This window comes from Spermophilus citellus (assembly GCF_964194105.1).
Source record: "Spermophilus citellus genome assembly, chromosome: 3".
NCBI classification, from domain to species: Eukaryota; Metazoa; Chordata; class Mammalia; order Rodentia; family Sciuridae; genus Spermophilus; species Spermophilus citellus.
In genome coordinates this window covers 21,913,082-21,939,234 of record NC_138184.1, presented here as the reverse complement: position 1 = coordinate 21,939,234, position 26,153 = coordinate 21,913,082, and the positions used below count along the sequence as shown (strand labels likewise).

The 26,153-nt window shown below is 48.5% G+C and overlaps 2 protein-coding genes across 5 annotated transcripts in view; one reads left to right on the top strand and one right to left on the bottom strand.

The window, feature by feature from the left end:
• The window catches only part of LOC308644104 (uncharacterized protein), a 59,900-nt gene that overhangs the window by 351 nt on the left and 33,396 nt on the right, over positions 1–26,153 (top strand). For all 4 annotated transcript variants that reach the window (XR_014020892.1, XR_014020893.1, XM_081284832.1 and 1 more), the window contains exon 2: positions 17,036–17,264. Coding sequence is in view for 2 of the 4 variants with exons in the window: in XM_081284832.1 (XP_081140958.1) it covers positions 17,036–17,264 (229 nt within the window). In the remaining 2 variants the exon portion in view is untranslated. The remainder of the gene's footprint in view (positions 1–17,035; positions 17,265–26,153) is intronic.
• CCDC13 (coiled-coil domain containing 13) overlaps positions 1–26,153 on the bottom strand; it is a gene marked incomplete at its 5' end in the record, with an annotated part of 57,436 nt that continues 31,283 nt past the window's right edge. The window contains 8 exons of the mRNA XM_081284809.1: positions 1–6,350; positions 6,906–6,984; positions 7,830–7,984; positions 17,582–17,710; positions 19,829–19,912; positions 20,455–20,594; positions 22,777–22,983; positions 24,433–24,609. Coding sequence (XP_081140935.1) covers positions 6,191–6,350; positions 6,906–6,984; positions 7,830–7,984; positions 17,582–17,710; positions 19,829–19,912; positions 20,455–20,594; positions 22,777–22,983; positions 24,433–24,609 — 1,131 coding nt within the window. The 3' untranslated portion in view covers positions 1–6,190. The remainder of the gene's footprint in view (positions 6,351–6,905; positions 6,985–7,829; positions 7,985–17,581; positions 17,711–19,828; positions 19,913–20,454; positions 20,595–22,776; positions 22,984–24,432; positions 24,610–26,153) is intronic.

Here is a 26,153-nt window from a genome sequence, read left to right as displayed (position 1 = left end):
TCTCTCTCTCTTTCTACTAGCCAGGACACCCTTCTTTCAGGAAGCCTTCCAGGTGGCCCCACGAGCCTCTACAGACTTGTGAGCCCTGCCCCCGATGTAGTATCACATTCACACACACGAAAATGCTTTCCCATCTCTGCTCTGTAGACTGTAGCTCCCACTTTACATGTCACCTCCCAAGGGCTGTCCAGGGAAAACCTCTCGTTCCTTTTTATCAAGCCAACTCCTGCCTGGACAGGCACTAGTACCTGGGGGAGGACCGACTTGCCTAGTGGGATTGGAACTGGCACGGGGTATGTTTGAAAGGGGCTCCCACCCCCAAGCCCTGTCCTATAGGGAGTTGCCTGGGTGGAGGGGTGCTAGAAGGGTCACTTGGCAAGCCTTGAATGGGTACTTGCAATGGCTGGCATTAGCATTTTTTTTTTTTTTTTGTACCAGAGATTGAACTCAGGGGCACTCGGCCACTGAGCCACATCCTCAGCCTTATTTTGTATTTTATTTAGAGACAGGGTCTCACTGAGTTGCTTAACACCTAGCTTTTGCTGAGGCTGGCTTTGAACTCCCAATCCTCCTGCCTCAGCTTCCTGAGCCATTGGGATTACAGGTGTGTGCCACTGCGCCTGGTAGCTGGCATCATCTTGATGGCAGAGTAGAGCAGACAGGAAGAAATGTCCCTAACCAACTGTGGCTCCTGGAGAGAGACAGCCAATACCCCAACCCTGGCAACCTGATGGGAAGGGGTAAACTGATGGCCCCATTGAGAGGTCAGGATCTTCCAATAGTTCCCCTTTGGGATGAGGCCCCCATAGTCTGGGGAAGCTGTATGTATTTGTGTCATGTCTGTGGGGACCTGTTCATGCGTATGCTCCAGAGAATAGGGCTAAGGAGGCCCCACTGGACCTGGTTCAGCTGATCTCCTGAACAACCCCCCTCCAATAAGGTTCAGGTGAGGATGGGCAGTAGAGCCCTGCAGGGGCCCGTGCAAGTCCTAGAAGGGAGAGAGAGGCTGCACTAGGCAATGGATCCTCCCAACCTCCAGACATGCTGGCCCAAAGGAAGCCACCATGAGAACCAACACACACTCTACAGAGAATGACACAGAGGTGCATGCCACTGATCCCTGACCCTGAGAATCATGAGTGACAGCCTCGACACAGTGTGGGGTCTGGGTTAGGGCTACAGCTGGGATCATGGGCACTAGAGGAGGCCAGTGTCAGGGAAGGAAGACTTCCAGTCTAGAGGAGGAGTCAATGGTGAGGAGTAATCATAACAGCCAGGATTAACATACATGGATCAACTTTTTAATGTCACTGCAATCTGTAAGGAAAGAGTTACCATTATCTCCAGCTGGTAGAAGAGGAAACTGAGGCACAAGGTGGTTAAGTGGCTGGATCAACCCCATAAGCTTCTGGATCAACCCCATAAGCTTCTGGAATTGACTGTCCTTCAGGCTGAGAGCCAAGCTCACCCTCACCCGCTGTTGGGCAGGACCAGCCTGGGCCAGGTCTCCACCTGGTGCCCTCTGGAGGCTCCAAGAGAATGGCTCAGGGAGGCAGACAGGGTGGTTTGTGCTGGGACGGAGAACACGGGTGCAGCCCACTGACAGGAGCCAGAGCTTCGGCCTGCTGCTGTGTGCTCTGGGCCTCGTGTCCTCATTTGTAAAATGGGCACACTGCTGGCCTGGCCTCCTGGGTTCTTGGGGGGATCCAGTGACTCACCCCATGAGAGAGGCTTGATTCACTGTTTATGAAGAGAGGCTGTGAGGGAGCCACAGCCCCCTAACTCCAGAGCCCCAGAGAGGCAGGGCCCACTCAGCAGAGATGTTCCCCAGTGACCCTGCATTGCAGGACCTGCAAGGAATTTGGCACATGCGGATGGCAAGAAGGGTGGAGGCTTAGGGAGGCCAGCTCCACCCTAAGTGTGGGGTATAGGATGGGGGGCCCCTGGCTTGGCCAGCCCACAAAACAAGGGACAGGAAGCTGACTGGGCTGAGATCAGCACAAGGACCAGGATCAGCTTCCCAAATGCTGATTCTTCCCAAGGTCCACTGGAAAAGATGTGGGGAGGGAGGCCAATTCTCTTAGATCAGAGTCCCTTTTCACCTCTCAATTTTTTTTTGTTTTTGCTCAAAATGAAAATGTGGGCAAGCTTCCTCTGTGTGTGTGCATGTGTGCACATATGCATGCGTATGCAGTTGTCTTGTATTGGTTCTGCATAGGGTCTGGGGGTATACACTTTGTGGTATGTTGTTTATGACAGGTGCTTAGTGTGTGTGTGTATGTGTGTGTGTGTGTGTTGTGTGTAGCAATGCACTGTGTGGTGTCTGAGTGTGATGTGTGTTGTATGGGTGTATATGTGTGAGTATGCAAGGCTTGAGAACTGTAGGTGACACGTTTGTGAAGGTACATATGAGAAGGGTTGGCAGGTGGAGACTTCCTTGTGCTAAGGGCTGCCTGAGGGCTCATTTGGGGCAGGGGGAAGAGGCTGGTTCTGGCCACTGGATGTGGGGGCGCCCAGAGGAACAGGGAAGGAGCCCAGTGGCAATGGAATGTGTTTGAGTCAGCCAGAGCCAGCCTGCAGTGTTGCTCAGCTGAGCTGTGGTGCCCCAGAGGCCCCACTGGGGACAGTGGCCAAACCACATCCACGTCTCAACCAGGTCTCCCCGGTCAGTGCCGGAACCTGAGCACCCAGAATCACAGCACCTTCCTATGCCCAAGGTGTGGCCGGGGGATCATCATGTGAGGTCACTCCACCACCTGCCTTTTACTTGCCCTGTCCCTTGGCCCTCTAGGGCACCTGCCCCCTCCATGCCTGAGGCCCTGGGCAGGGGCCTCAGGAGTTCTCATTCAGCCCACCTGCTGCCCACCTACCTGAGAGATGGGGAAGCCTTCCTCAGGATCTGAGGATAGTTGGTACTGCCAGGAGAGTCTGTGGGCACCAACTTGTGCAGACCAAGCTCTACTCCTCCCCACTGCCAGCTGAGTTGGATCTCTCAGGATCCAGTCCTTGGCCCCCCGACAACTCCTTCTTCCCTTAAAAATCCTTCCAGATTATCCCGTGACTCCCCTCTCCATCCCTGCACCCCTACATGGGAGCTGGGATTAGGGGTGTAGGGTAGGGGGCTCTGTGGTGCCACAGCCTGTTTCTGCATCCTTCCCCTTCCCCAGCCCCCATCATAGCCCCATTTCCCACACCTCTCTAATGGGACAGAGAGCTCCCAGAAAGAAGGAAGTAAGCCACTTTTATCCCCACCCCCACCCCCACCCAGGCCTGGTGAGGCTGGCATGCAGTTGGCACTCACTGTCTGGTGACTGGCCAGCAGAATGGATGGTGACCTAAAAGGAGTCTGTCTCCCCAGGGGCCTGAGAATTCTTGGAGTTTGGGGGCCATGTCTCAGCACCTTCATACCTGGGCAAAAGAGCTGCTCAATAAATATTTGCTGACCTAACACAGGGTTATTAAGAGCTAACATTTATGGTGTGCTTACTGTATGTCAGCAGCTGCTCTAAGCATTTAATACTTTTTAACTCCATGAATCCTAAAGAGGGTTGCAATGATGGAATGGAGCGGATCTGGTCTAACTAAGCTGAAGGTGCCTGGTGCAGGTGCCAGTGGGTGTGATAAAGCCCTGGAATATAGCCCCATGGTAAAACTCTCAAGGTTGAGCCAGAAGCAGTGGCACACACCTGTAATCTCAGTGATTCAGGAAGCTGAGGCAGGAGGATCACAAGTTCAAGGCTAGCCTCAGCAACTTAGCAAGACTCTCAAAATAAAAAAATAAAAAGGGCTGGGGATGTAGCTCAGTGGTAGAGCACTCCTGGGGTCAATCCTCAGTCCAAAAATAACAATAACAACAAAAATGCTCAAGGTTGCCTATAGAACTTGAAGATTGTATCAATTAGATTTTATATCCATAGGTGACCTAAGTAAGGACTTAACTATGCGCAGACTGACACCAAAAGATGCCAACTCATCAGTTTATCTAAAAATGTGTAAACAAGATCACTGTGTCTGGCTAGCAGCAGCTTTCTCCCCACTCTTTTATTATAAATCCTATTTTTATTGTAGTGGAATGAAATCAATCTATAGATACATGTTCCTTGTATCACAGTAAACAGCAAGGCAATAATTAGCCTTTTGGGGTATTCTTTGACACCTATTAACAGCCCTTAAGGGAGGTTTTTATTATTGTCCCCATTTTATAGATGACATGGAGTCTCAGGGAGGTTGCATGATTTTCCCAAGGCCACACAGCTGGCAAGTGGAGAAAGAGATTCACACCCTTTGATGGGATGCTCCTTTCTCGCTCAGCCCAGCCCCAAGCCAAGAAGGACAGCAGAGGTGGGTGTGGATCACACCCTGCCTGCTCTTCTCCAACGTGATCCTAAGGGAGGATGGTTGGTCCTGTGCCTCCTTCTGTCCCAGGGACTCTGCTGAGGACTGGAGCCTGGGTCCCCACATGCTCAGATCACCCTCAGGAGGCTCCCCACAGCCTGAAGAAAGTGCCAGTTACTTGACCTGGTGTCCACACTCTGCATTTGGCCCACTCCTCACTGTCCTTCACTGTCCCCTCCCAGCACAGGCCCTCTTGCTCTTCTCTGGCTCTCTGCTTGGCCATTGCCCTTCACAAGGAACCAGGAAGAAAGTCTGCCTTCCCAGAAGCCCTTAGAGCCCATCAGAATTGCCACTTCATTCCAATGGGCTCTGTGCCACCTTACTGTGGGAGCTCTAGACTGTGCTGCCCTTGGAGGCTCTCTCAGGGGGGGTGAGGGCAGTGGGGCCAGCTCTGATCCCCTCCATTCCCATCTCTGAGGGATGGCCTGAGCAGATGTAGTCTCAGGACCTCCAGGTGGAGGAAGGAGATGAATTGTCATAGTATGTGCTCCTGCATTTGTGTCACTATACAAGCTACACACATAACTGTGTCTCACGTGGGGACTGTCTGCATCCACATCCACATGTGCTCACTTGTGCTTGAATGCGTGTCTACCTGTGTCTACACAGCTACATGCTCCTGCACCTAGGTGTCTGTGTGTGTCTGCCTCTGTGTGTGTGCCTGTGCACCTGTGTGGCCAGTGCGTCTAGGGTGTTGTGTGTAGCTATAGGCTACTCATCCTCCCTGGAGTCAGCCTTCCCTGTGGCTGTAATTGCAGCCAAGAGGATGATGCTGTGACAGTCACACAGAAGATGGGGGCTCCCAGGGTCACCTCCCCAGCAGCCTTCCCAGCTCACCATGGGGAGGGAGGTGCACCACACCCATGTCTTCACACACTTCCTCAAAACCCTTCTGCCCAAAGCTCCAGCCCAGCCCCACTTCTGCTCTCCGCCACCAGCGCCCACCCACCCAGCCTTTTGGGAGCAGCAGGAGGTGCCCTCTGGAGCAACCAGTGAGATGCAGAGCTGTTCAGCAGTGAGATGGGCATTCCTGCCCTGGGGAGCTGCTCAACTGGGGACTCTGGTTTTGGAGGCTGACCAGAGTGAAATAATAGCTTCAATCCTTCGAGCCCCATTTTCCCCATCTGTGAAATAGGGCGGCAATCCCCTGTATTATTAGAGGACAGACGGGTGGGGTCAGGTTTCCATGGGAGATGACCACTCACTGGAAGATGCAGCAATTATGAAAATAACAATTGTATATTACAAGTCCAAGCTTGGCATCTGAGCAGCAGGCTGACAAAGAGGCCAGGAGTGTGCTGCCCTACTCTGTGGATGGGGAGGGCCACAGATGGAGCCAGGGCAGGGCAGGGGGATGCCTAGTGAGGAGGACCAAGTAGGTGGGGGAGGCTGGGCAATGTGCCCAACCCAGGGTACCAGGGGTTCTGCTGTGCGTATGGAGCCTGTGGGCATGCAGGGGCCCCCAGGCAGGTTCTAAGACAAGGGCCATGAGCACCTGCTCGGGGGACTGCATCTGTCCATTCACACCTGGCTCGTCCCAGAGCTCTGGCTGATGCTGGTGGGCTGCTGGGCCTCCTCCCATCACAGCCACATCTGCCCAGTGTTCCTCCATGGTTCTGCCATGGCTTCTCCTCTGGCTTGAAGTGTGGGCTGTGGTCACTCTGAAGGAGCTGCTTTTGAGGGCAGAGCTGAGCTGGGGCCCGGATGGCTTCCTGAATCAGACGCAGTCCTCAGACAGCCTCATCCTCTCAAGGCCTGAGCTGTCCCACTGGCCTGGCTGACACAGGGCCGCATCCTAGTGCTTGTCCGCTTTCTGCTGCCGCAGGGCCTGCAGGAAGACCCCTTTCACCTGGCTAAGGGTCTCATGGTACATGCGGAAGTCCTCCTCCTTTCCCCGCAGGGCATTGCCCAGGGCGGCTCTCAGCATTTCGTTCTCCTCCACCTGGATGGCCAGCCTGGACCACAGGGAGACAGGGCTGAGTGTGGTCTGAGTAGCACATGGGTGGTGGGGTCCAGGGGGCCCTGGATTGCAGCTCCAGCATGGCTGCTGTTTAGCTCAGGGCTTTCTCTGACTCACCCCCTCCCCTGCCCTACCCCCTCCCCAGGAGGAATACCATGCTGGAGTCCTCTCTGGGCCCGCCCACAGCTTTGGGTCTGGTGCCCAGTAGCCCCATTATCAGCCATCCCAAGCAGGAGCCTCATTTGTAGAGGTGCTTTCTCCCCTTTCCCTTTGCATTGTCTTCTAAGGCCCAACTGAGGGAGAAAGTGGGTCCAGCAAACCCTGCTTAATAAAACTTCTCTTGGGACTCTGGGGTCATCAGGGAGTGCCTGGGCCCCTTGGCCACTGCAGGGAGATCTCTGAATTGGAAGCCTAGAATCTAGGACCCAGCAGAACCAGCCCTCTGGGCAAACAGAAGTAAAAAGTGCGAACAGGGAGGGACAGTCCCTCTGCCCTTCGTAGCACCTCTACCTAGACTACTACCCTTTCAAGAAGAGGGGGCAGGAAGCACCTGGTGGTCAGCTCCTCCATCTGCAATTCCACAGGTACACTGGAGAGTTGGGCAGAGGATGGGTCCTTTTTCTCACTTCCTGTTGGGTTGGGCCTGGTGTTAGAGGCTGGCAGACCTGCAGGGCAGTCTTCTGGCTCTGCCATCCTGACCCCTAGCTCACCCCAGCCCACACCGTGCTGTCATGGCTGGTCTGGGACCACCCTTGAGAAGCAGCGTTACAGCGATTGGCCTTTCACTTAAAGACAACTTCCCCCAGCTTCAGCACAAGCCTGGAGTGTGTTCTTCTGTCTAGGGTCTGGGTGTGACCACAGCACAAGTGATGCAGGCCACCTTGCAAGGTGAGAGGCAGGTTGTCCCCTTCCTTCCTCCCCTTCCTGCTGCTGGCAGGGAAGCTCCAGTGGCCACCTTGGACCAGGAGTTGGAGCTGTGCGTTGAGGATGGTGGAGCCACAAGACAGAAGAGCTTGGGTCTCCCAGCCTGTGGAGAGGCCACGAGAGCCCTCATACAAGTTCACCTATGTGGAGGCAAAAAGGGTCTCCTCTGCTGTTTCAGCCACGACTACTTTTGGCTGGCCCAGCAGAGCAACTGTGAACAAGGTTCACTCGGGACAGCAGGTAGAGGGCTGCTGGGGAGGCAGGAGGTAGTGGCTGAGGACATTCAGCAGAGGTACTGCCCCCTCATGCTAAGGGCTAACACGAGGCTGGGCCAGGTCCAAGTGGGCCCGTGGGTCACTGGGGCTCCTACTTCTGGCTGGGAGCTGGGAGAGGCTGCACAGTAACAGAGGCAGGCAGAGCTCCGCCCTCATACAAACTCCACTTCCCACACTCCCTGATGAAGACCAAAGAGCAGAGTTAATTGCTTTTTCCTCCCTCAGCAGCGAGGCTGCCCCTACTTCCCACATCAGGACCCTTCCTTGGTCCCTACCTGGTTTATTTTTGGGGGCTGCTTTCTGTGAGGTGGATGCCTTGCCAGGCTCCAAGCGCATCTTCTCCAGATGTTGCTCCAGCACCACAGTGTGGTGCCGCTCCCCCTGCAGCCTCCTTTCCGCCTCCAGGAGCTTGCTGTTGCTCTCCTCCAACCTGATCATTATAGAGGGGCTGCACACGCCCTGGCAGGCAGGGGCAGCCCCTGGTCCTCCTACTGAGGCTCCCAGAGAGGTGGGCATATCTTACACTGGGTGGTGGAAATTGTTCTGGATTTTCATTGCAGTAACACAGAAATGTGCACTGAAAAACCACATAGTTCTCTTCAAGGCTTAAAATGAAAAAAAACTGGCAGCCCATCCCTACGCCCTTCACTCCGGATTCTTGTTCCCCAGAAGCAACCACTTTTAGCATTTTAAGCTGCTTCTTTGAGTGTTTACTGCCACATTTCTACAGATGCTTGTGCTGCTTTTTTTTTAAAGGTTTAAATATAATCTTTTGACTTCCTGTCATGCGGAATCAGAATTTGGTTTTATTTTAGCACTCTCCCCCTACCCAACAGAACCTACTTTCCTCTTTTTGACTGAATTGATATTAGGTGGTGTGTTAGTTTTCTGTTGCTACTATAACAAATTACCACAAAACAGGCAGCTTGAAATCACACAAACGCATTGTCTCACATTTCTGTATATCTGAAAGGGACCTGGTTCTTTTGGATTCTCTGCTCCAGGTATCACAAGCCAAAATCAAGGTGTCAGCTAACCTGGGCTGTTATCTGGAGGATCTAGGGGAGAATCTGTTTCTAAATCCATTCAGGGTGTTGGAAGAATCCAGTTGTAGGTAGCTGAAGGACTGTTTCCTGCTGCGGTTGGCTAGGGGTCATTTTTAACTTCTAAAGGGCACTTTGCCCCCTCTGCTTCATAGTAAGCTCTGAATCTTTCATGTGTGATGCCTTCTGCAGCATAACTCTTGAATGACCCCAGATGGAAAAATGTCTCTGCTTTTATGGGCTCAAGTGATTAGATTTGGCCCACCTGATAATCCAGGATAATCTTCCTATCGTAGAGGCCATCATGATCATTACATCCGAAAAACCCTTCTCAGGCATAACAGCAAAGGACACAGGCATCAAAATCCTGTCTACCACAGGGGATATATTGGAAAATTATTCAGAGTTCATTAATGATTATATTTCCTGGAGTTAATGTTTGTCTTATGTTTGTTTTGTTTTCTATATGCCTGTCATTAGATGGGCCTTGAAGACCTTGCTGTGTGGTTATTTCACCTGAAAATTTTGTTTAATCTTTTTTAAATATTGTTTTTAGTTGTAGTTGGACACAATACCTTCATTTTATTTATTTTTATGTGGCACTGAGGATTGAACCCAGCACCTCGAACATGCTAGGCGAGTGCTCCATCACCAAGCTCCAGCCCCAGCCCCAAGATTTGTTTAATCTTTAAGTCCCACTAACAGGGAAAAGATAAATGGTGACATATTCATACTATGAAACATGATAGAATATGACAGAACCATTATACTATTCAACACAGTGGCCTTTCATCCACATGAAGCTGTTAAAATTAAAGTTATGATAATTAAATAAAATTTAAAATTCAGTTCTTCAGTCATACTAGGCACACTTCAAGTTCTCAAAAACCACATGTGGCTAATGGCTACTGCATTGGTCAGTGCAGATCTAGAACAAATCCATCATCTCAGAAACTTCTATTGGACAGCACTGGTCTAGCAACGACAAAGAACAAGGTAGAGCTATACATACAAACGTGGCTAATCTCCAAGTCATAGAAAAAGAGCAATTGCCACAAGAATACATATTATACCATTTATATAAAAAAGCTCACTAAATAATGACATGTCCAAGGCTACGTATTCTGGTCTGCAACTTCAAGAACAAGGGTCAGGAGATAACAGGGTGGAGTGGGATGACATAAGGAGCAAGACTTGGAAGTGACATACACATGAACCTGACCTGTTGTCTGCAGTGGTAACAAGGAGACTCTGGTCCTATGTCTGTGTTAACAGGGGTTTTTAAGAAGACTGAGGTGCTTTCCCCTGTGAGTGGTCAACTGGAGGCCAGTGAGTGGCAAGAGGTGGGTCTGCTTCTCCCACCTGCCTGGGCTTCTTGAAGAAAAATGCTGCAGTCGTTGAAGGCGACTGAGCAGTGATGGCCCTTGGGGCTGATATCCTGGGCTGCAGAGGTCAGCCTGAAATCAAGGTGTCAGAAGGGCTGCTTCGCTAGCTCATCTTGGGGTCTTCTTCCAAGCTCATTCCATTTGTTAGCAGAATTGAGTTTTCTTGTGGCTGTAGAACCTCATTTTCTTGCTGGATATTGACTAGGGGTGGTTGCTAGCTCCTAGAGTGCACCCACCATTCCTGCCACGTGATCTTCTCCACAGCAGGGCAGTCTGCAGGAGAATGTCTTCAAGGTCAGCAGGAGACTAACTCTGCTGCTTCAACTCTCTGGCTTCCTCTGTCTCTGACCTCTAGACTCATGCAATGAAGTCTGCCCTCTCTCTCACTTTGATCAACTCAGTCATCTGACTAGTAAACTTAATTATATCTGCAAACTCCCCCTTTGCCATGTAAGTTAACATAATCATGGCAACAATATCCCACCATATTCACGGGTTCTGACCACACTGATGGGGATGGAAGTATAAAAGTCCTGTATACAAGGGGGCAGGAATTTGGGGGATAATATTAGATAATGTTCTGCCTTCCACAGTGAAAACACAAATTTTCTTTTTTAAGAAAGAAACTAAAACCCAGTGGTATTGTTAGAGAATAATACAACATTATTCCAGGCACACTAGAGTCAACATCAGAATTAGGGTTAAAGGAGAAAAATCACATGGTCCTTCAACAGATGCTGAAGAAACATTGGTAAATCATTCCTTATTTCTGATTTTAAAAACTCAAAGTGACTGGAAATATAGCCAAGTGGTAGCCTGCTTGTCTAGCATGTATAAGGCCATGGGTTTGATTCCCAGCACTGCAAAAACAAACCAAATCAAACAAAATGCTTCAAGTAAAAAGGAGAACAGAAGGAAACATCTTAACACAATAAAGTATTTTAAATTTAGAAAACAATAACTCATGAATAGAGGAATGGTAAATCAATCGTGGATTTACATGATAAAATACTCTGTAACCATAAGAAGAATATGTACTGACATGAAGAGAAGTTCTGCAATATGTTACTAAATGAAATAAGTAGCTGAAGATTATGCATAATATATGATCCAATTTAAACATTTCTAACAAATTAAAAATCTAAAAACAAATAAATATAAGGCTAATATAATTCAGTGGATGAACTGAAAACAAAGATGAACAAGCAGAAGCTACTGAAGCACTGTCTGTGGGGTGTTGCTTTCATTTTTCTGTTATGGATTTCAGTAACAGTTTCCTTTTGTTTAACTTTGTATTCCATTCATACTAGGCAAAACAATAAAACAGAAGCAAACGCCATATTAAAATGATAAAAGCATGTTATGAGTTTCCTCAAAAACTTAGGAGCAATCAAACTCTGGATTTCTTCCCCAAATTGTGCCTTCACCATCTTGATACACATATCACCATCACTCATGTAATTGCTCAGCCCCCAAAGCTGAGAGTCATGCTTGCTTTCTTCCTCACCTTCGGCTTCCATTCTATCAGTAAGTGCTACAGCTTTCCCACAGACACACTAGAGCCAGCTCCCTCGCATTCCTCCTCCTGTGGCCTGGTCTGAGGCTGCTCCTCAGGCCTGGATCCATAGTCTTTGCCCTCAAGACTCTCAGATCCTTCAGATCTCCAATTATTCTCTTTGGGCCAGGCTTTGTCCTCACCAATGTTCTCTTCCTCAATTGTTAACTGGTCTAAGTCAGCCAGACCCTCATTTGTCAATGGCTTGGAGTGTGATTCTAACAGTCCTCTGACATCAGGTGTGTCAACTATATGAGATTCCAAATATTTTGAAAGACTTGTCTTGTTATTTCAAAATCGATTGTCATTGTATTTCAAGAGTCTGACCAGATTGGCCCAATGCCAGTGTAAAGTGAAGAATATTAAGTGGTCAAATTATTAGTAAATATTTTGATATTAAAATTTTTGCTTTTGTAAGGTTGTGGCTCAGTGGCAGAGCACTTGCCTAGCATGTGTGAGGCACTGGGTTCGATTCTCAGCACCACATATATATTAATAAAGTCTATTAACAACTAAAAAATATTTAAAAATTTTACTTTCATGTGTGCTGTAATTGTGAGTATTTGATAAACAATATTCAGGAGATTCCCCAACCCAACAATTAATTTAACATAAATGATACAAGGTCTTTATGAAGGTAAACAGGCATAACATTATATACATAATATTATATGTGTAATACGTAAATTGATCTTCTATAAATTAAGAAAAAAATATCAACAATTTCAAAAAATGAGCAATGGCACAAATAGGTAGTTAACAGAAAAGAACACATACCGGGTTGTGTGAAAAACATGCTCATCTTCAATGTTTTTGTTTTTTTAAGTTTTTTTTTTTTTTTTGTGGTCCTGAGAATTGAACCCAGGGATACTTAATCACTGAGCCATGTCCTCAGCCCTTTCTCTTTGAGAAAGAGTCCCACTAAGTTGCTTAGGGACTCACTAAGTTGCTGAGGCTGGCTTTGAACTTGCAATCCTACTGCCTCAGCCTCCTGAGCTACTGGGATTACAGGTGTGCACCACCGTACCCAGCTCCTCATTTTTGGTCACAGCAAAACAGATGAAGATAATAATGAGATGTTAGTGTTCCTTTATGAGTTTGAAAAAAATGTTAATGACTGATAAAACTTACTATAGAAGAGACTATAGGGAAAGGATCAAGAGTTCAGATGATTGGTAGGAATGCAAATTTGACTCATTTTAAAAGGGCAATTTGCCATTATTTGTAGAGATGTTTAGTGTGAAGCTACTTTTTGATAATATATGTAATATATGTGTTGTCCATATGGCTGAATACACACATATACACATGTATGTACATATGCATGTATATATTATTGGATGTGGAAAAAAAATTTAGTAGTTTTAATAGTTCTTATTTATGAAGAATGTGGAATTGGGTGTTGGAGAAACAGAGACTTTTTGCAATAAGTAAATATACATTTCTAGTAGAAAACCTAGCAAAACTTCCAATAGTATAAGGCAGGGGTTTTAATGCCAACATGAGGGCAGCTGATATAAACTTGTACATCTCTAAGGCAGCAAGTTACTTACAAGTGAGTTAATATAATTCTAGACACTTCAACAGAATACCTTGGTTGTGATAATCAGAGTTAAGATAATCTCCATCAACAAGTGCAGGGAAGTGGTGAGGAAGCTGTAGTCCACTGGGGCCTGGGGCAGGGCAGGGTGTAGGCTCATCAGTCGTGAGAAACTGAACACAGGCAGCACTCCTGTGTTCCAGAAACCCTAAGCCAATAAATTAGCATAAAGCACTGATCAGAAACCACTGAAACCTCAAGGGCTCCATAGAAACAACCGTAGACCCACGCTCTAGGAGCACTTTCATAGCCTAAGAACTGCCACAGAAAAATCCCCACTGAAAATGAGATGAGCTCACACCACCAGAAATACAAGCCACATGGGGAGAACATTCATCCCAAGTGAAGAGTCAATCAACGGACGCTATTTACATCCCTAGGTAATAAAGGTGATACAACTATTTGAAAGGACTAAGTTAAGTTTAAAATTATTGAAAAGAGAAAGGCAATACATCTTTGTTTGTTTGTTTGGTTATCATGCTGGGGATCAAACACAGGGCCTTGCACATGATAGTCAAGCTCTCTGCCACTAAGCTACACCCCCACTCTGGAAAGGCAAGAAATCTTAATGAAAGGACAAATGCTATAAGCAAGAGAACAGGACAAATGCTATAATAACACACAACAGTTATTAAAATAGGTTTCATGGTAGATGAAGTGCAACTCAAGAGATTTAGTGAACTGGAAGATAGATTTGGAGAAATCATTTGGAATTCAGCCTAAAATATAGAGTTAAAAATTATGTAAGAAAGCAAGGAATTCTAATGTGTGGTGGCTGAACATTTTAGTAAAAGAACAGGGAAAATCAAGAAGCAACAAATAAAGAAAAGTCCTTGGCAATACATAGATTGAAGTCCTTGAATTAAAAAAGTACACTAATTCCTGAACATAAAAATAAACTAATAATAATAATATATAGGAAAATAATATATAGGAAAAATGTATAGAAAATACATACAGGAAAATATCATAGAAAATATATAGGAAAATATATATGTATAAATAATTGGGAAAATAAATTTGTCGGAAAATATATATAGGAATATATGTGTATTTATATATGTATATATATGTGTGTGTGTGTGTGTGTGTGTGTGTATCATATTTTTAGACACATCACAGTGAAACCTTACAATATAAAAGACAAAGAGAATAAATGAAAAAGTATCCAGAGAGGAAGGATATCTACACAGAGATGACAAACTGCTAGCAGATTCCTTTTAAGTAACAGTGGATGATAAAAGATGAAATAATGGCCACAAAGTACTGAGAAAAAATACCCATCTACTACTCAGAATTCTATGCCAAAGTTTCTCCTAAAATCTCATTTAAGAGAATGGTAAAATAGAAACACTTAAAAGTAAGGATTCAGGGAGTTGACAATTTTATGGCCCCAATGAACTAACACATGTACCTCAGTAGGGAAACTGAACCCAGAAGGAAGACTGACGTACAAGCAGCAACCAAGAGGAAAGACATCTGTAAGCATGCTGCCAAAGAGAAAGGAATACCAAATCAGCCGCAGTGGTGCACCCTCTTATCCCAGCAATCTGGGAGGCTGAGGTAGGAGGACCTCAGGTTTGAGACTAGCCTGGGCAACATAGTGAAACTCTGTCTCAAAAATTTAAAAACATGAAAAAAGGTCTGGGGATATTGTTGAGTGGTAGAAAGCTGCTGGGTTTAACCCCAAGTATCACAACAAAGGAAAGAAGTACAATCTACTTAATATTTTCAGGGTGTTTAAAGAAAGAATGTGGACAAGACTGTTAAAAAACAGTCACATGGGGGCTGGGGTTGTGGCTCAGTGGTAGAGCGCTCGCCTAGCATGCGTGAGGCCCTGGTTCGATCCGCAGCACTACATAAAAATAAATAAATAAAATAAAGGTATTGTGTCTAACAAAAAAAAATCTTAAAAAAGAGAAAAAAGAAAAAAAACAGTCACATGAAAGACACAAGTGGAAAAATTAGAGTTAAAGCATTTATACACACATACACACACACACACACACACACACACACACACACACACGGGATTGAACCTAGGGGTGCTTAACCACTGAGCCACAACCCCAGCCCTTTTCAATTTTTTTATTTTGAGGCAGGGTCTTGCTAAATTGCTGAGGCAGGCTTTGAACTTGCAATCCTCCTGCCTCAGCCTCCTGAGTTCCTGGGATTTATAGGCATGTGCCACTGCACCTAGCTAAAAACATTCTTAATTTATTCTATTGCTCACAATGATGTAAAGAAACCTATTGATTTTTAAATCTCCTGAGCTGTGTTTTATGTTAAAAGTTAAGGATCACACTCAAAGAATACAGATAAAATGTATAACTTCCAAACTTGTATAGAAGAAAGGGAAATAAAACTTGGTCAGTCTAGTATCAGGGAAAAGAAAGGAGAAAAAGGAGCAAAAATCATTGCAAGTAGAAAATATTACTTAAGTTGATTAAATACTATAAAAACGAAAATAGGTTAGACTCCTCTACTTAAAACACAGAAAATTTCAGGTTGAATTTAAAAACAAAGCCAACTACATGCTTTTTTTTTTTTTTTTAAAAAGAGACATATTTAGTAACTTTTGCTGTGGTAGACTAACCATACCAGCCCTCCTATTGTAAACAATTAGAGAAATGGATGCAATCTGAGAAATAACTTGTTTTCAGACAATAGGTAACAGGACAACAGGCACGGAGCTCAATACTCGAGAGAAAGGAAACAATGACTTGAGTTCTGCTGTCCTGGATTTTGCCTGAGGTCTTTTCTCAGCATGAGGGAGAGGGAATCCCAGCAGAGCCCAGTAGTCTTACTGGGATAAGGACAGGAGACTGGTCAACAGGACAGAGGAGGGGGACTAAGGCCCCTGGAATTTGTAGGGCAGAGTACGGGGGTGGGGGGGGGAAGCTACATAAAGACCACTTCTGTGTAAGCTTGTGACAAACTCTAAGGATCAAGAAAGGAATGAACATTGAGGATCTCTGAGAAAGGAAGTCCAGTGCTTTGGGATCAGAAGTCCAAACAGATTAGGAAGTTTGGAGTGTGGAATGAGCTCCATTTTCTTGCTAAAAGCCCAGGGAGAGGGCAAGCCTCTAGAGTAAGGAAAGTGATGTGTCTTGGTTGATGGGCCTGGGCCAGCCTCACAGAGTTTCCTGGCACCCTCCAATGACACAGGGAAGCAGATGACTCTGAGGACTCCAGAAGGTATGAGCTGACAGAGTGTTGTATGTGCATGACTCTTAGAGTGACAGCCTCCTTAGATCTGTGTCATGGGTGCCATGGTTGTGGATACTCTAATCCCAGCACTGCATGGAGAGGCCCCAGAAGATGAGCTCTCTTAGGGAGAGATTGCATGTAGAAGAACCAAGGTGGCCCTGCTGGGCTTCCAGCTGAACGAGGCCATCTAAGTGACCCAGCAAATTCCCAGTGAACTTACAGAATCAAGAAAAAGAACCACCCATCGTGTTTTATGCCACTAAATTGTGGGCAGCTTGTTAAGCAGCAACAGATGACTGAGTCACCTCCCAATTGCAGGTATAACTTAAGGGAAGTGGGAAAGAAAGCTGGTGTTGAGTATGTGTCTGCACCCAGAGGGGCTATAGTCATCATGCCCCCTCATGAGGGGCAGACATGGGGGCTGTACAGGCCAGCTAGACCTTGTTCCCCAGAAACCACTGGCATAAGAACTAAAAGTCATTCCCATGCCCCAGAAAAGACTGCCCAAAGATTCTTGCTTCCAAGATCCCTGTATCTTCCCTGCTCTTCATCTTGGAGTTTTCCAGTACCTTCCAAAAATTTAATTTAGCCAGAATTGGTTTCTATTATCTGTCATCAAAGAAACTTGACTGATACATGATACAGCCTGTTAGGACAGAAACTCAATGGTGTCTTTTGTATTTTTCAGTGTGGAGGTCACATGGCTGGCCATGTGTTGGCCTGGGCATCTGCAGTTCTTGCCAAAACGGTCACTTGAGCAAGAAGTGGAAGTCTGTCAACAACCCTTTGGAGGCCACTGTACCTCCTGGTCCACTGCCTCCCCAGAGAAGTCTCAGCCCCTCGTCTCTCTTGCTCTTGGTAATTCTAGACATCAGCCCAGCCTGCGTCTTCTCCCCTCCAACCTCCAACACGACCAGGTACAATGCCGGTCCTGCCACAGATTTTAATTTATTGCTGGATTGATTTGACCGACTTAACTACTCCAAAGTGTCCCTCACCTGAGAATCCCATCTCGAGTCCACGTGCCATGATGCGGTCCTACTGGGTGCACATAGGATAGGGTTGTGGGAAAACCACAGCGTGATGGAAGGGCCCCAAAGTCATGGGGCATTTGGGTGGGCACATGAGTGGCATAGCCTGGACCGACACCACAGGAGCCAAGCTCTCACATGAGGTAGATCCAGTTCCCACCACATGTGGGTCTAAGGGAGAATCCCTGGGTGACAGGTATTACCGTTTCTGCAGGACAGTAACAAATTCAGTGAGCCGGTCTCGCTCCACCTCGGTGGCCTGCCAGAGGGCCTTGATCTCTGTCACTTGTGCTTGCCAGCCTTTTTGTTCTGGGGAGTCCAAGCACCTGGGACTAGGGAGGAGGGCAGAGGGCAGAGGTCATCTGAAGCCTGAAGACACACACTTACCCCTGTGATGGTGGGAGGGAGTGGAAGGACAGTCAGAGGTTCTCAGAGACAGCCAGAGAAGGAACCCAACCCAACCCATCCTGGTCCATAATTCCTAGCCTTATTTAGCTGCTAGAGTTACACTGGTACCTCTGTCCATCCCATTACTGTGGGGGGCTGAGATTAGTCGGGCTGCTATGAAAGCTGCCCAGGGTACCCATACCTGTGTGGTCTCTGGGGTTTGGCTGCTGTGCCCAATGTCAGGAGGCCCTAATCTGTGGTCCTTCCAGCTTGTCCTAGACCTTCTGCATCTCCTGGTTTGGCCCTGAATCCAGTCCACTCTCCTGGAGCCTGGACATTGGGCTTTGTGTCTTGGCCAATGTTCTCCAGTCCATCACTGCTTTGCTCCTTACCATTGGTCCTGCCTACTGGTTCCTTACCTGTTGGCTGGGGCCAGGTCAGAAGGTGGACTCTATGCTCCAAACCCCCAGAGCCCACGAGTAAGTTCCCTGTTGTTCTCTTGTGCCCTCACGTTTCCTAGTGTGACATTGGATGACCCTGGACTTGCCCTTCAGCAATGTTGGATATAGGGAGGTTACAGAAATGGGCAGCATCTTGAAGCTGGTCTGGCATGTGAGCCTGAGGGCCAACTCTCTCTGGGGTGTTGGGAAGGCCTCTTACCCTCTCTTGGCCCCAGTTTTCCTCTGAATATTGAGGGGGTTGGTTAAGATGGGTTCTGAGGACTGCAGACCTCTCTGTGTTCTGAGTCCTAAAATGGTTTAGGGCATTGCTACTCAAATCAATGGCTAAAACTATTCTGGATCAGTGACTTTAGCATGGCCTAGAAGCTTGTTAGAAATGCAGAACCCTAGTCTCCATCCCAGACCTGCAGCCTCAGAACCTATATTCAACCTAGTAGATCCCTAGTGACCTATGTGCATGGTACAGGTTGGAAGGCCCTATCTAGTCACCTCCATGATTCTCGAATGGAGCAGAGGAGATGCAGGAAGATGGGGCTGACCCCCAGCTCTGTCCTATTCCCAGGCATCCCATTAGAGTCACCTGAAGAGAGTGGGTCAAACCATGGCAGCTCTTTCAGATACACTCTCTGCCCCATGAACTCCTATCCCATCACTGATGGGAAGGAACTGTAAGCTCCATGAAGGCAAGGCCTATCTGTGTATTGTAGAAGAAACAGGCTTGAAAACCAGCAGTCTGGGCAGCCAATCCTGTGTCCCTGGGGAGTTCAGAGGTCATAGCCACATAAGTTTGGAAGGAACTTAGAATGTTCATTTTGCTCATATCCCTGCTTTCAGAACTGTGATTGAAACCTCACAGAAAGAGTCTGCCCATCCTCCTTTTGCTGTGATGAGGCCTCCCCACCCTCAGTAGTGGCATGTGCCCTGTGGCTCTGTGTCAGTCTACTTGCCTCTAAGTGCTCTTGTAACCACAACCTGATGGGTGGGACAACTGCAGGTCTGACCTTGGTCCAGACATCAGGCCAGAAGTGTCTCAGGTACTTTGGGGGAGATGATAGCCCAGAGAGAGGACCAACTTGCCGAGAGCCACACAGTGAGTCAGAAGTAGGACGGAGCCCACTTGGGGACCTCGCCTGGAACCTGAGCTGACCTGCCTGAGAAGCGGGGGTGTACTGACAAGCAGGAGCATGGCCCTAGTGGACAGTGGGCAGGGCTCGGGACAGGACTTAGAGGTAGGACAAAACCATCCTTTGTCTATGAGCTGGCAGTAAGAACAAAAGGCCCATTTAAGCCCTTAGGCTTGATTCTATCAACAAAGAGAGGCCAGAGAGCTGAGGGGATATCAGTGACTTAAAGTGGGAACCCATATGAGGTGAAATTCTCCCTCTAGAGACTGATTTTCCATGAGGAAGAGAAGGCCAGTGAAGGTACTGGGAGCCAGGCCCAGGAAGATAAGGAACACAGTCTGGCATCAAGAGGCCAAGGTTCCAGTTCTCTACCAACTGGGACCTCAACTTCCTTGACCCTCCACATCCTTACTTAATTGAGGAAGAGTCCCTAGCTTTCGCCTGGCCTCAGTTTCCCCTCCTTTGAATGGGCTCATACCTGGGTGAGGTCCTGTGGGGGCTTGTCAGGGAAGGCCTGGTGAGAGCAGATTCCACCAGCGTGTGACCCAGGCTGCTCACAGAGCTGTGCAAAGGCAGAAGGGACCCATCAGCAGGGAAAGGCAGACTGGGCATGGCTGGGCCTCACCTCTGTGTGTGAGGTAGAATGGGGGCCAGCAGGGCTCCAGGAAGCCTGTGGAGGTGACCAGTGTGGGCCTTACAGCAGCCTGGGCTGGGTGGCCCTGTAGATTTGCTGCTCTTCTTTGCAGAATTCTTGCTTGCTCAAAATGAAACAGAACCTGGTGATATCAGAACTTTGAGCAACCATCCCAAGTTTGTTTGGGGGTCCTAGAAGCAGATGCATTCTGAGGCCAGCTCAGAGAGGCCATTATAGGGAACTGCAACCAGTAACCAGCATGCTCTTGAGGTAATAAACCTGGACCTAATTGGTTCGTCCTGCAGATGCAGAGCAAAAATACTGGGAGAGGCCCACGTATTGGAAGAACAACAGCCCGGTCATCTTAAACTTGTTCCTATGGTTTCCCATCAGGGGCAGCAGGAAGCAACTTTTCTTCTGAATAATTAATAATTCACTCTCCAACCCCTGTCTTACATTTTTTTTCTTACCGAGAAGATCCCAGCCTGCCGATGTGGTTGCTTGCTGAGGCTGGAGGCTTGGCCAGACCCTGGTCCTCCAGGAGTCTGGTGTGGGCTGGGTGGACCTCAGGCCCGCTGGACTCCTCACCCATTACTTTATTCTGAAGATACTGTAGGGGACAGATGTGGGTTCAATTCTCAGAGCTTTGGCACAGTGGCCTGGAAAAGGCAGGAGGGGGCCTTGGCTCCCTTTCGGGGCTTTCAGGGGAAGTGAAAGAGGCTTCTTTTCAGAAGTGAAAAGCCAGGCCTGTGTGGTGAAGGCACTACTTGCATGATAATGACATCTAATAATGCCTCTCTTCAGAAAGGGAGCTACATGGTATGAGCTCTGTAGCTGGGCCAGGAAGTTGTCCCAAAGGGAGGTGTGCAGCCTTATAATTGGGGCAGATTGGAGATTGATATCTGCAAGCAGGCCCCCTTCTCAGGGCAGCTGCACATAAATGCCAGGTATGACTGAGGCCAGCCCCCTTTGGCAGTTGGAATACCTAGACCTTTCATACACACCTGGAGCCAGAGATTGGCAGGGTCTCGGCAAGTACTAGAAGCCTTGGGTGAAGGCTGGGCTTCCAGGTCCCCTCCTCTCCCACCACCCCCTCCTCTCCTGGATACTTGGAGGGGCCAAGCTGAAGAAAGAACATTAGAGGACTCTCCACAGGAGGTCAGGCTGTCATTAAGGAGTGGACAGTTGGTGTGAGTTCCTAACAAACCGGCAAGACCCACTCCTAGCCATTCTGAGAAATCTTGCAATAGATGCCATCTTGTCTATGGGTAATGCTTGGTCCCCTACTGGCTGGTGACATCTGATATAGGATCTGTCCTCTCTTGTATGCCTGGAGCAAGGACAGTGATGTGAAGATTCTGGAATGTTGCTACGTGCCCTTTCAGAAGTCCCTCCCTAGTGAGCTGGGGATGGAAAGCGGGGTGAGGGCTACAAAGCAATATGCCCCCTCCCTGTCACACTGATTCTGTTCCAGCTTTCCTCCTGCTCCAGGCTCTCCCTCAGCCCTAAGGGCTTCAGCATTCTTTACCACAGCCAGTCCTATGGTCCCAGGCTATTGTGGCCCTGGAGATGGACTGCTATGTAGGACAAATCAGGCTGGACCAAGCTCTCACACCTCTGACTGGACCATGAATCCCTACAAATAAAGGCAGGGCTGCTCTGTGACACACCTGTGGCTTTGCCAGTCAACCTCTCAGTGGACCAGAAGCTATAAGTCTTCTTTGTCATTGGGGGACCTTCATGCCTGTCACAGAATCTTTGTCCCCAGAGGCCAGTGATTCCTCTCCCCACACCTCAAGCTGGAGGTGCCTGACTCCTAGCAGCCCCAGCTGTGCCCTCAGGCACCTGCCATGGAGCATCCACTGTGTGCTCGATTCAGGGGCAGGCACCAAGGCATGATGGGCTGTGCCCCCTTGAAAAGGTTTAGCTTAGGGCTGCAGAGGGAGTTGGAGAGTGCCTGGGAGGGCCACACAACACATTCTGGGGGTCTGGCGCTTCCTGGAGGTGCTCAGGACTAAGTAAGACCTAACAGCTGAGGGGTAGCTGGCCAGACAGAGGCAGCTAGGGAGGAAGTAGAGGTGCGCTTCAGGCTTGGAACTGCCCTGGAGTGAGGAGAAAGCAGAGTCATGTGAGGAGCGAAGTGGCATCTGTGTGGCATAATATAGGAGGAAGGGGAAAGGTGATGAGAAGATGCAGGAGGAATGGCAGCAAGAACAGGTCACGCAGCTAACTGGAATCTGGATGAAGTGGTGTGGTCTTCTGGGGTTGGGGTTGTAGCTCAGTGGTGGAGCACTTGCCTAGCATGTGTGGGGTACTAGGTTTAATCTTCAGCACCATGTAATAATAAATAAAATAAAGGTATCATGTCCATCAACAACTAAAAAAAATATTAAAAAAAAGTGTGCCTTTCTTTTTGCTGTCCTGCTGACTACAACGTGAACATAATGGCTGGAGCTAGAGTCGCCATATTGGATTAGGAGAATGAGAGCCAGAGCTGGGGATGGGCGGCCTGGATCCTTGAGCACTGAATAAAGCTGAGGTGATGGGAAGCCATGGGCAGATTTTAAATAGAGTGAGTACACAACCAGATTTCTTTAGAAAGGAAAGGTGTGTGTGGAATGAGACAGGGAGCCAGATGGAAGCAGGTGGCTGAAGTGGAGCCAGGAAGGATGTGGTGTGGCTTGGCTAAGGCAAGTGGAAAGAAATGGAAGAAGCTGAGATTTCTCTGGATGTGGGATGGATTTACCAGGGCTTGGAAATGGATGTTGGGGCAGTGCCAGCACGCTACTCACCTGCACACCAAGTTGCCCGATCTCTAATTCCAGCTGCTGTACCTTGGCCTCTCGCTCAGCCACCATGGCCTGCAGCTGAGCCACAAGGCTGCTGCTCTGTTGGGCCTGGCTGTTGAGATTCTGGTCCATTTGGTGCTGGGATGTGCGCATCTTTTCCTCCTGTAGATTCAAGCTGCCCAGAATGTCCTGCAGCTGCTTCAGCTGGTCCTGGTGGGTGGGCAAGCAAGAGGACAGATGAGGGTCAGTGGAGGCTGCTCTGGGAAGGGTAAGGATAAGAGGAGACTGCTTCCCAACCTGGAGCAACCCACCCCTCCCCCTAGCCACTGGGAACCTAGTGGTGGGACACTAAGTGTCCCACTGAGAAGGAAGAACACATTCCTTGCCTGCCCTGGGTGGGGCTCAAAGCAGACAAGTGGGAAATGTACCCATCTTCTGTCCTTAAATTCCTTCTTCCTAAGATGAGGACTGAGAAAGATATCAAAAGAGCTCTTGAGGACAAGAGAAAGTTATTCAGAAGGTGGCTCCTCAGCTGGTAGGACAAATATCTGGGTAAAAGAAAGCCTGATCCCACTGGTTGGGAAAGTACCTTTGGAGGCAAGACCTAGACTCTCCCAGGGATTCTTTAGCATCTGGCTGAGGCCCCCATCCCTGAAAAGGGAGACTGGGGTGGGGGCAGGAACCTTCTGCCTGGGGGCCAACAGGAAGGACAATGTCAGTGATTGGGAACAGGTTGGGGGCTGTCGTCCTCACCTCTTAGTGAAGGAAACTAAGGCTCAGAGAACCCAAGGACACATTTCTGGTGAGTGGATGGAACTGATTTACAGCTCTTATTATGCCATCTTCAGTGCAAAGGATGGTGGCATGCATGGACTTCAGGGGACATCCGCCCTGTACCCTATTTTAAAAACTGGTTTCTGAGACTCAGAAAGGAGATGCACTGGGCCCCAGGACAACCAGCAAGGTACCAATGGAGGCAAGCCTATCTTACTGTTCTACATCAAGCCAGGCATAACATGCCTGGGGTGTGTGGGCACAACTTAGAACTGAGACATCAAACTCTGGGGGTACTTCAGGTCCCACAGAGAAAAGCCCAGGCTGTAGGAAAGCAGTATGGCCTTGCTCATCAAGGAAAGGTTTATAGTCAGGAAAACCTGCTTTGAGCTGAGCTGTGTATTCTTGGACGAGTTATATGACCTTTTTGAGTTTTGGTTTCCCCGTCTGTGGAAAGGGATTACACTACGTGGCTCTAGAATCAACCATTATTCACACAGGCAAGGGTCTGCACCGGCCCCTCAGCTGTCCCTTCATTCCTTGTTGAAAAATAACCCATGGTGTGATCCTGTCTCTTCCTTCTTCCCCCCATCCTTTTCTTTATCCTTTGAGGTCCATACAGCCAAGGCCTGAGCTGGGTACTGCCGTCCTAGCCCTCTTCATGCCTCAAGCAACCCCTCTAAGCTGCTTCCTGTCCCAGGGGTAAGGCCCTGGTGGTGCGGCCCATCTGAAGGCAACACCTTCTGGGTTAAGCAGGTGGCCCTCTGTGGGAGTGAGGGCTCACTCAGGCTGCTGGGGCTGGGTCTCAGGTGTCTGGGAGGCTGGTAGCCCATCCTTTGGGAATCAGGCCCTGGCTCTTGCCCTGCCCAAGTGGCTGGGCCATACCATGAGGGCATCAATGAGCTCGTCATCATGTCTGCCCTTCTCCACCAGGGTCCCCATCTGGCTCCTGAGGGTCTTCACTTCGCTCGATAGCACCTTGTTTCGAGACTTCACTCCCTCAGACTTCTTTCTCAGCTCTTCCAGCTCTTTTTGGAGGGTATCCCGCTCCCCAGCAAGTTTCTGTAATTAGAAATTGAGGACAGGGCAGTAGGGCTGGGTGGGGCCTTGGCACATCTGGTCTCTGGCTCCCACTCACTGGGGAGGCAGGGGCTGAGGCTAGGGGCACTGTTGAAGGCTGTAGAGCAAATCAGTAGAGCTGGCTCTGACTCCCACCCCCACTCCTCAGGAGTGTCAGGCGGATCCATGCCTCCCAGCTTGCCCTAGCACTTGACAGACAGCACTCATGGATGACAGTGCTCCTGCCCTCAGCCTGAGAACTCCGCCTTCCAGGCACATGGGAGAAAACCCACAGGCAAATCTTGGTGTGACCTCCAAAAAGCTGCCCCACCTCTTAGCCCCCTTTCCAGCTAGAGAAACCACACTTTAGGGAAGAGCACTAAGTCTAGGGGTCAAATGGAAGCTCTTAGCCCTTCAGAGCTTGAATGAGAAGTTGCCCTGCCTCCCCATCCTCTCACCTCCTCCACCAGCACCCAGCACAGCACCCCAGACTGTGCCTTGCTTGGTCAGTGATAAACTGGAGTCTCGTATGCTGCACACATCTTTGAGGCTCTCATTCCTTCATTCTCAAGTGTTTCCTGAGGACCCACTATATGCTTGGCATTGCGATAGGTGCTAAAGGTACAGCAGAGGACAAAACAGAGTCCTCTTTCCCGAGGAGCTGACAAATGCCAACTGAAGAGTGGGGGAAAGGGGTGGGAAGATGGAATATGGTCAAACAAGGGCTTCCCCGATATGTTATAGCTTAGGAGAGACTGAAGACAAAAGCAAAGATCTGGGGTGGAACATGTATGGGTGGAGCCCCATGAGTGAGGGGGCAGCTCAGAGGCAAGGGCAGAGGGGCAGAGGCCAGGGGAGGAAATTCAAAGTTAGCTCTGAGACACTGAGGGGGAGTTTGGGATAGTTGGTGACATAATCTGACCTGGTGCTGAGGCCCACTTAATGCTGGAAACATGTCTTCAGATCCTCAATGGGGTAAATTATGGAAACGCAAAATGAGTAAAACAATATAAACCCACAGGACCATGAGCCCTGTGCAGGGAGGCAGCCGTTGTTCACCTGTGCTCTGATGTCACGCTCTGGGCTCTAAGGGACAGCTGGCCATTTCTTCCCACTAGTATTGTAGCTTATGGCTGGTCAGCCATTCAAGATGCTCTCTGGTGTGTGAATGTGCAAGCCCAAGCTGTGTGCATTTCAAATCTAACATTTCCAATCCTCACCTCCCCTTTGCCCTTGAACCTACTTCTATTTCCCCTAACCACATGTGACACTCTCTGAAAGTCCTTTATGATTCTACCTACTCCTTTTCCTTCCATGTTCAGTCACTCACAGAGTCCTGGAGTCCACTTTTAATGTCCAGGTGTCCAGCCCTTCCACTACAGTCCTATTATCTTGTTGTAGGTCCTTGGTCATGTCTTGAGCAGATTATGCTCTGCCTCCAATATCTCCTCCGCCTCCCAACTATGTGACATTTTCAAAGAGCACAGTTAGCCATATTCATTCACAGCTTGAAACCCTTTGGAGATGCTCCACTGCCTTCAGGATAG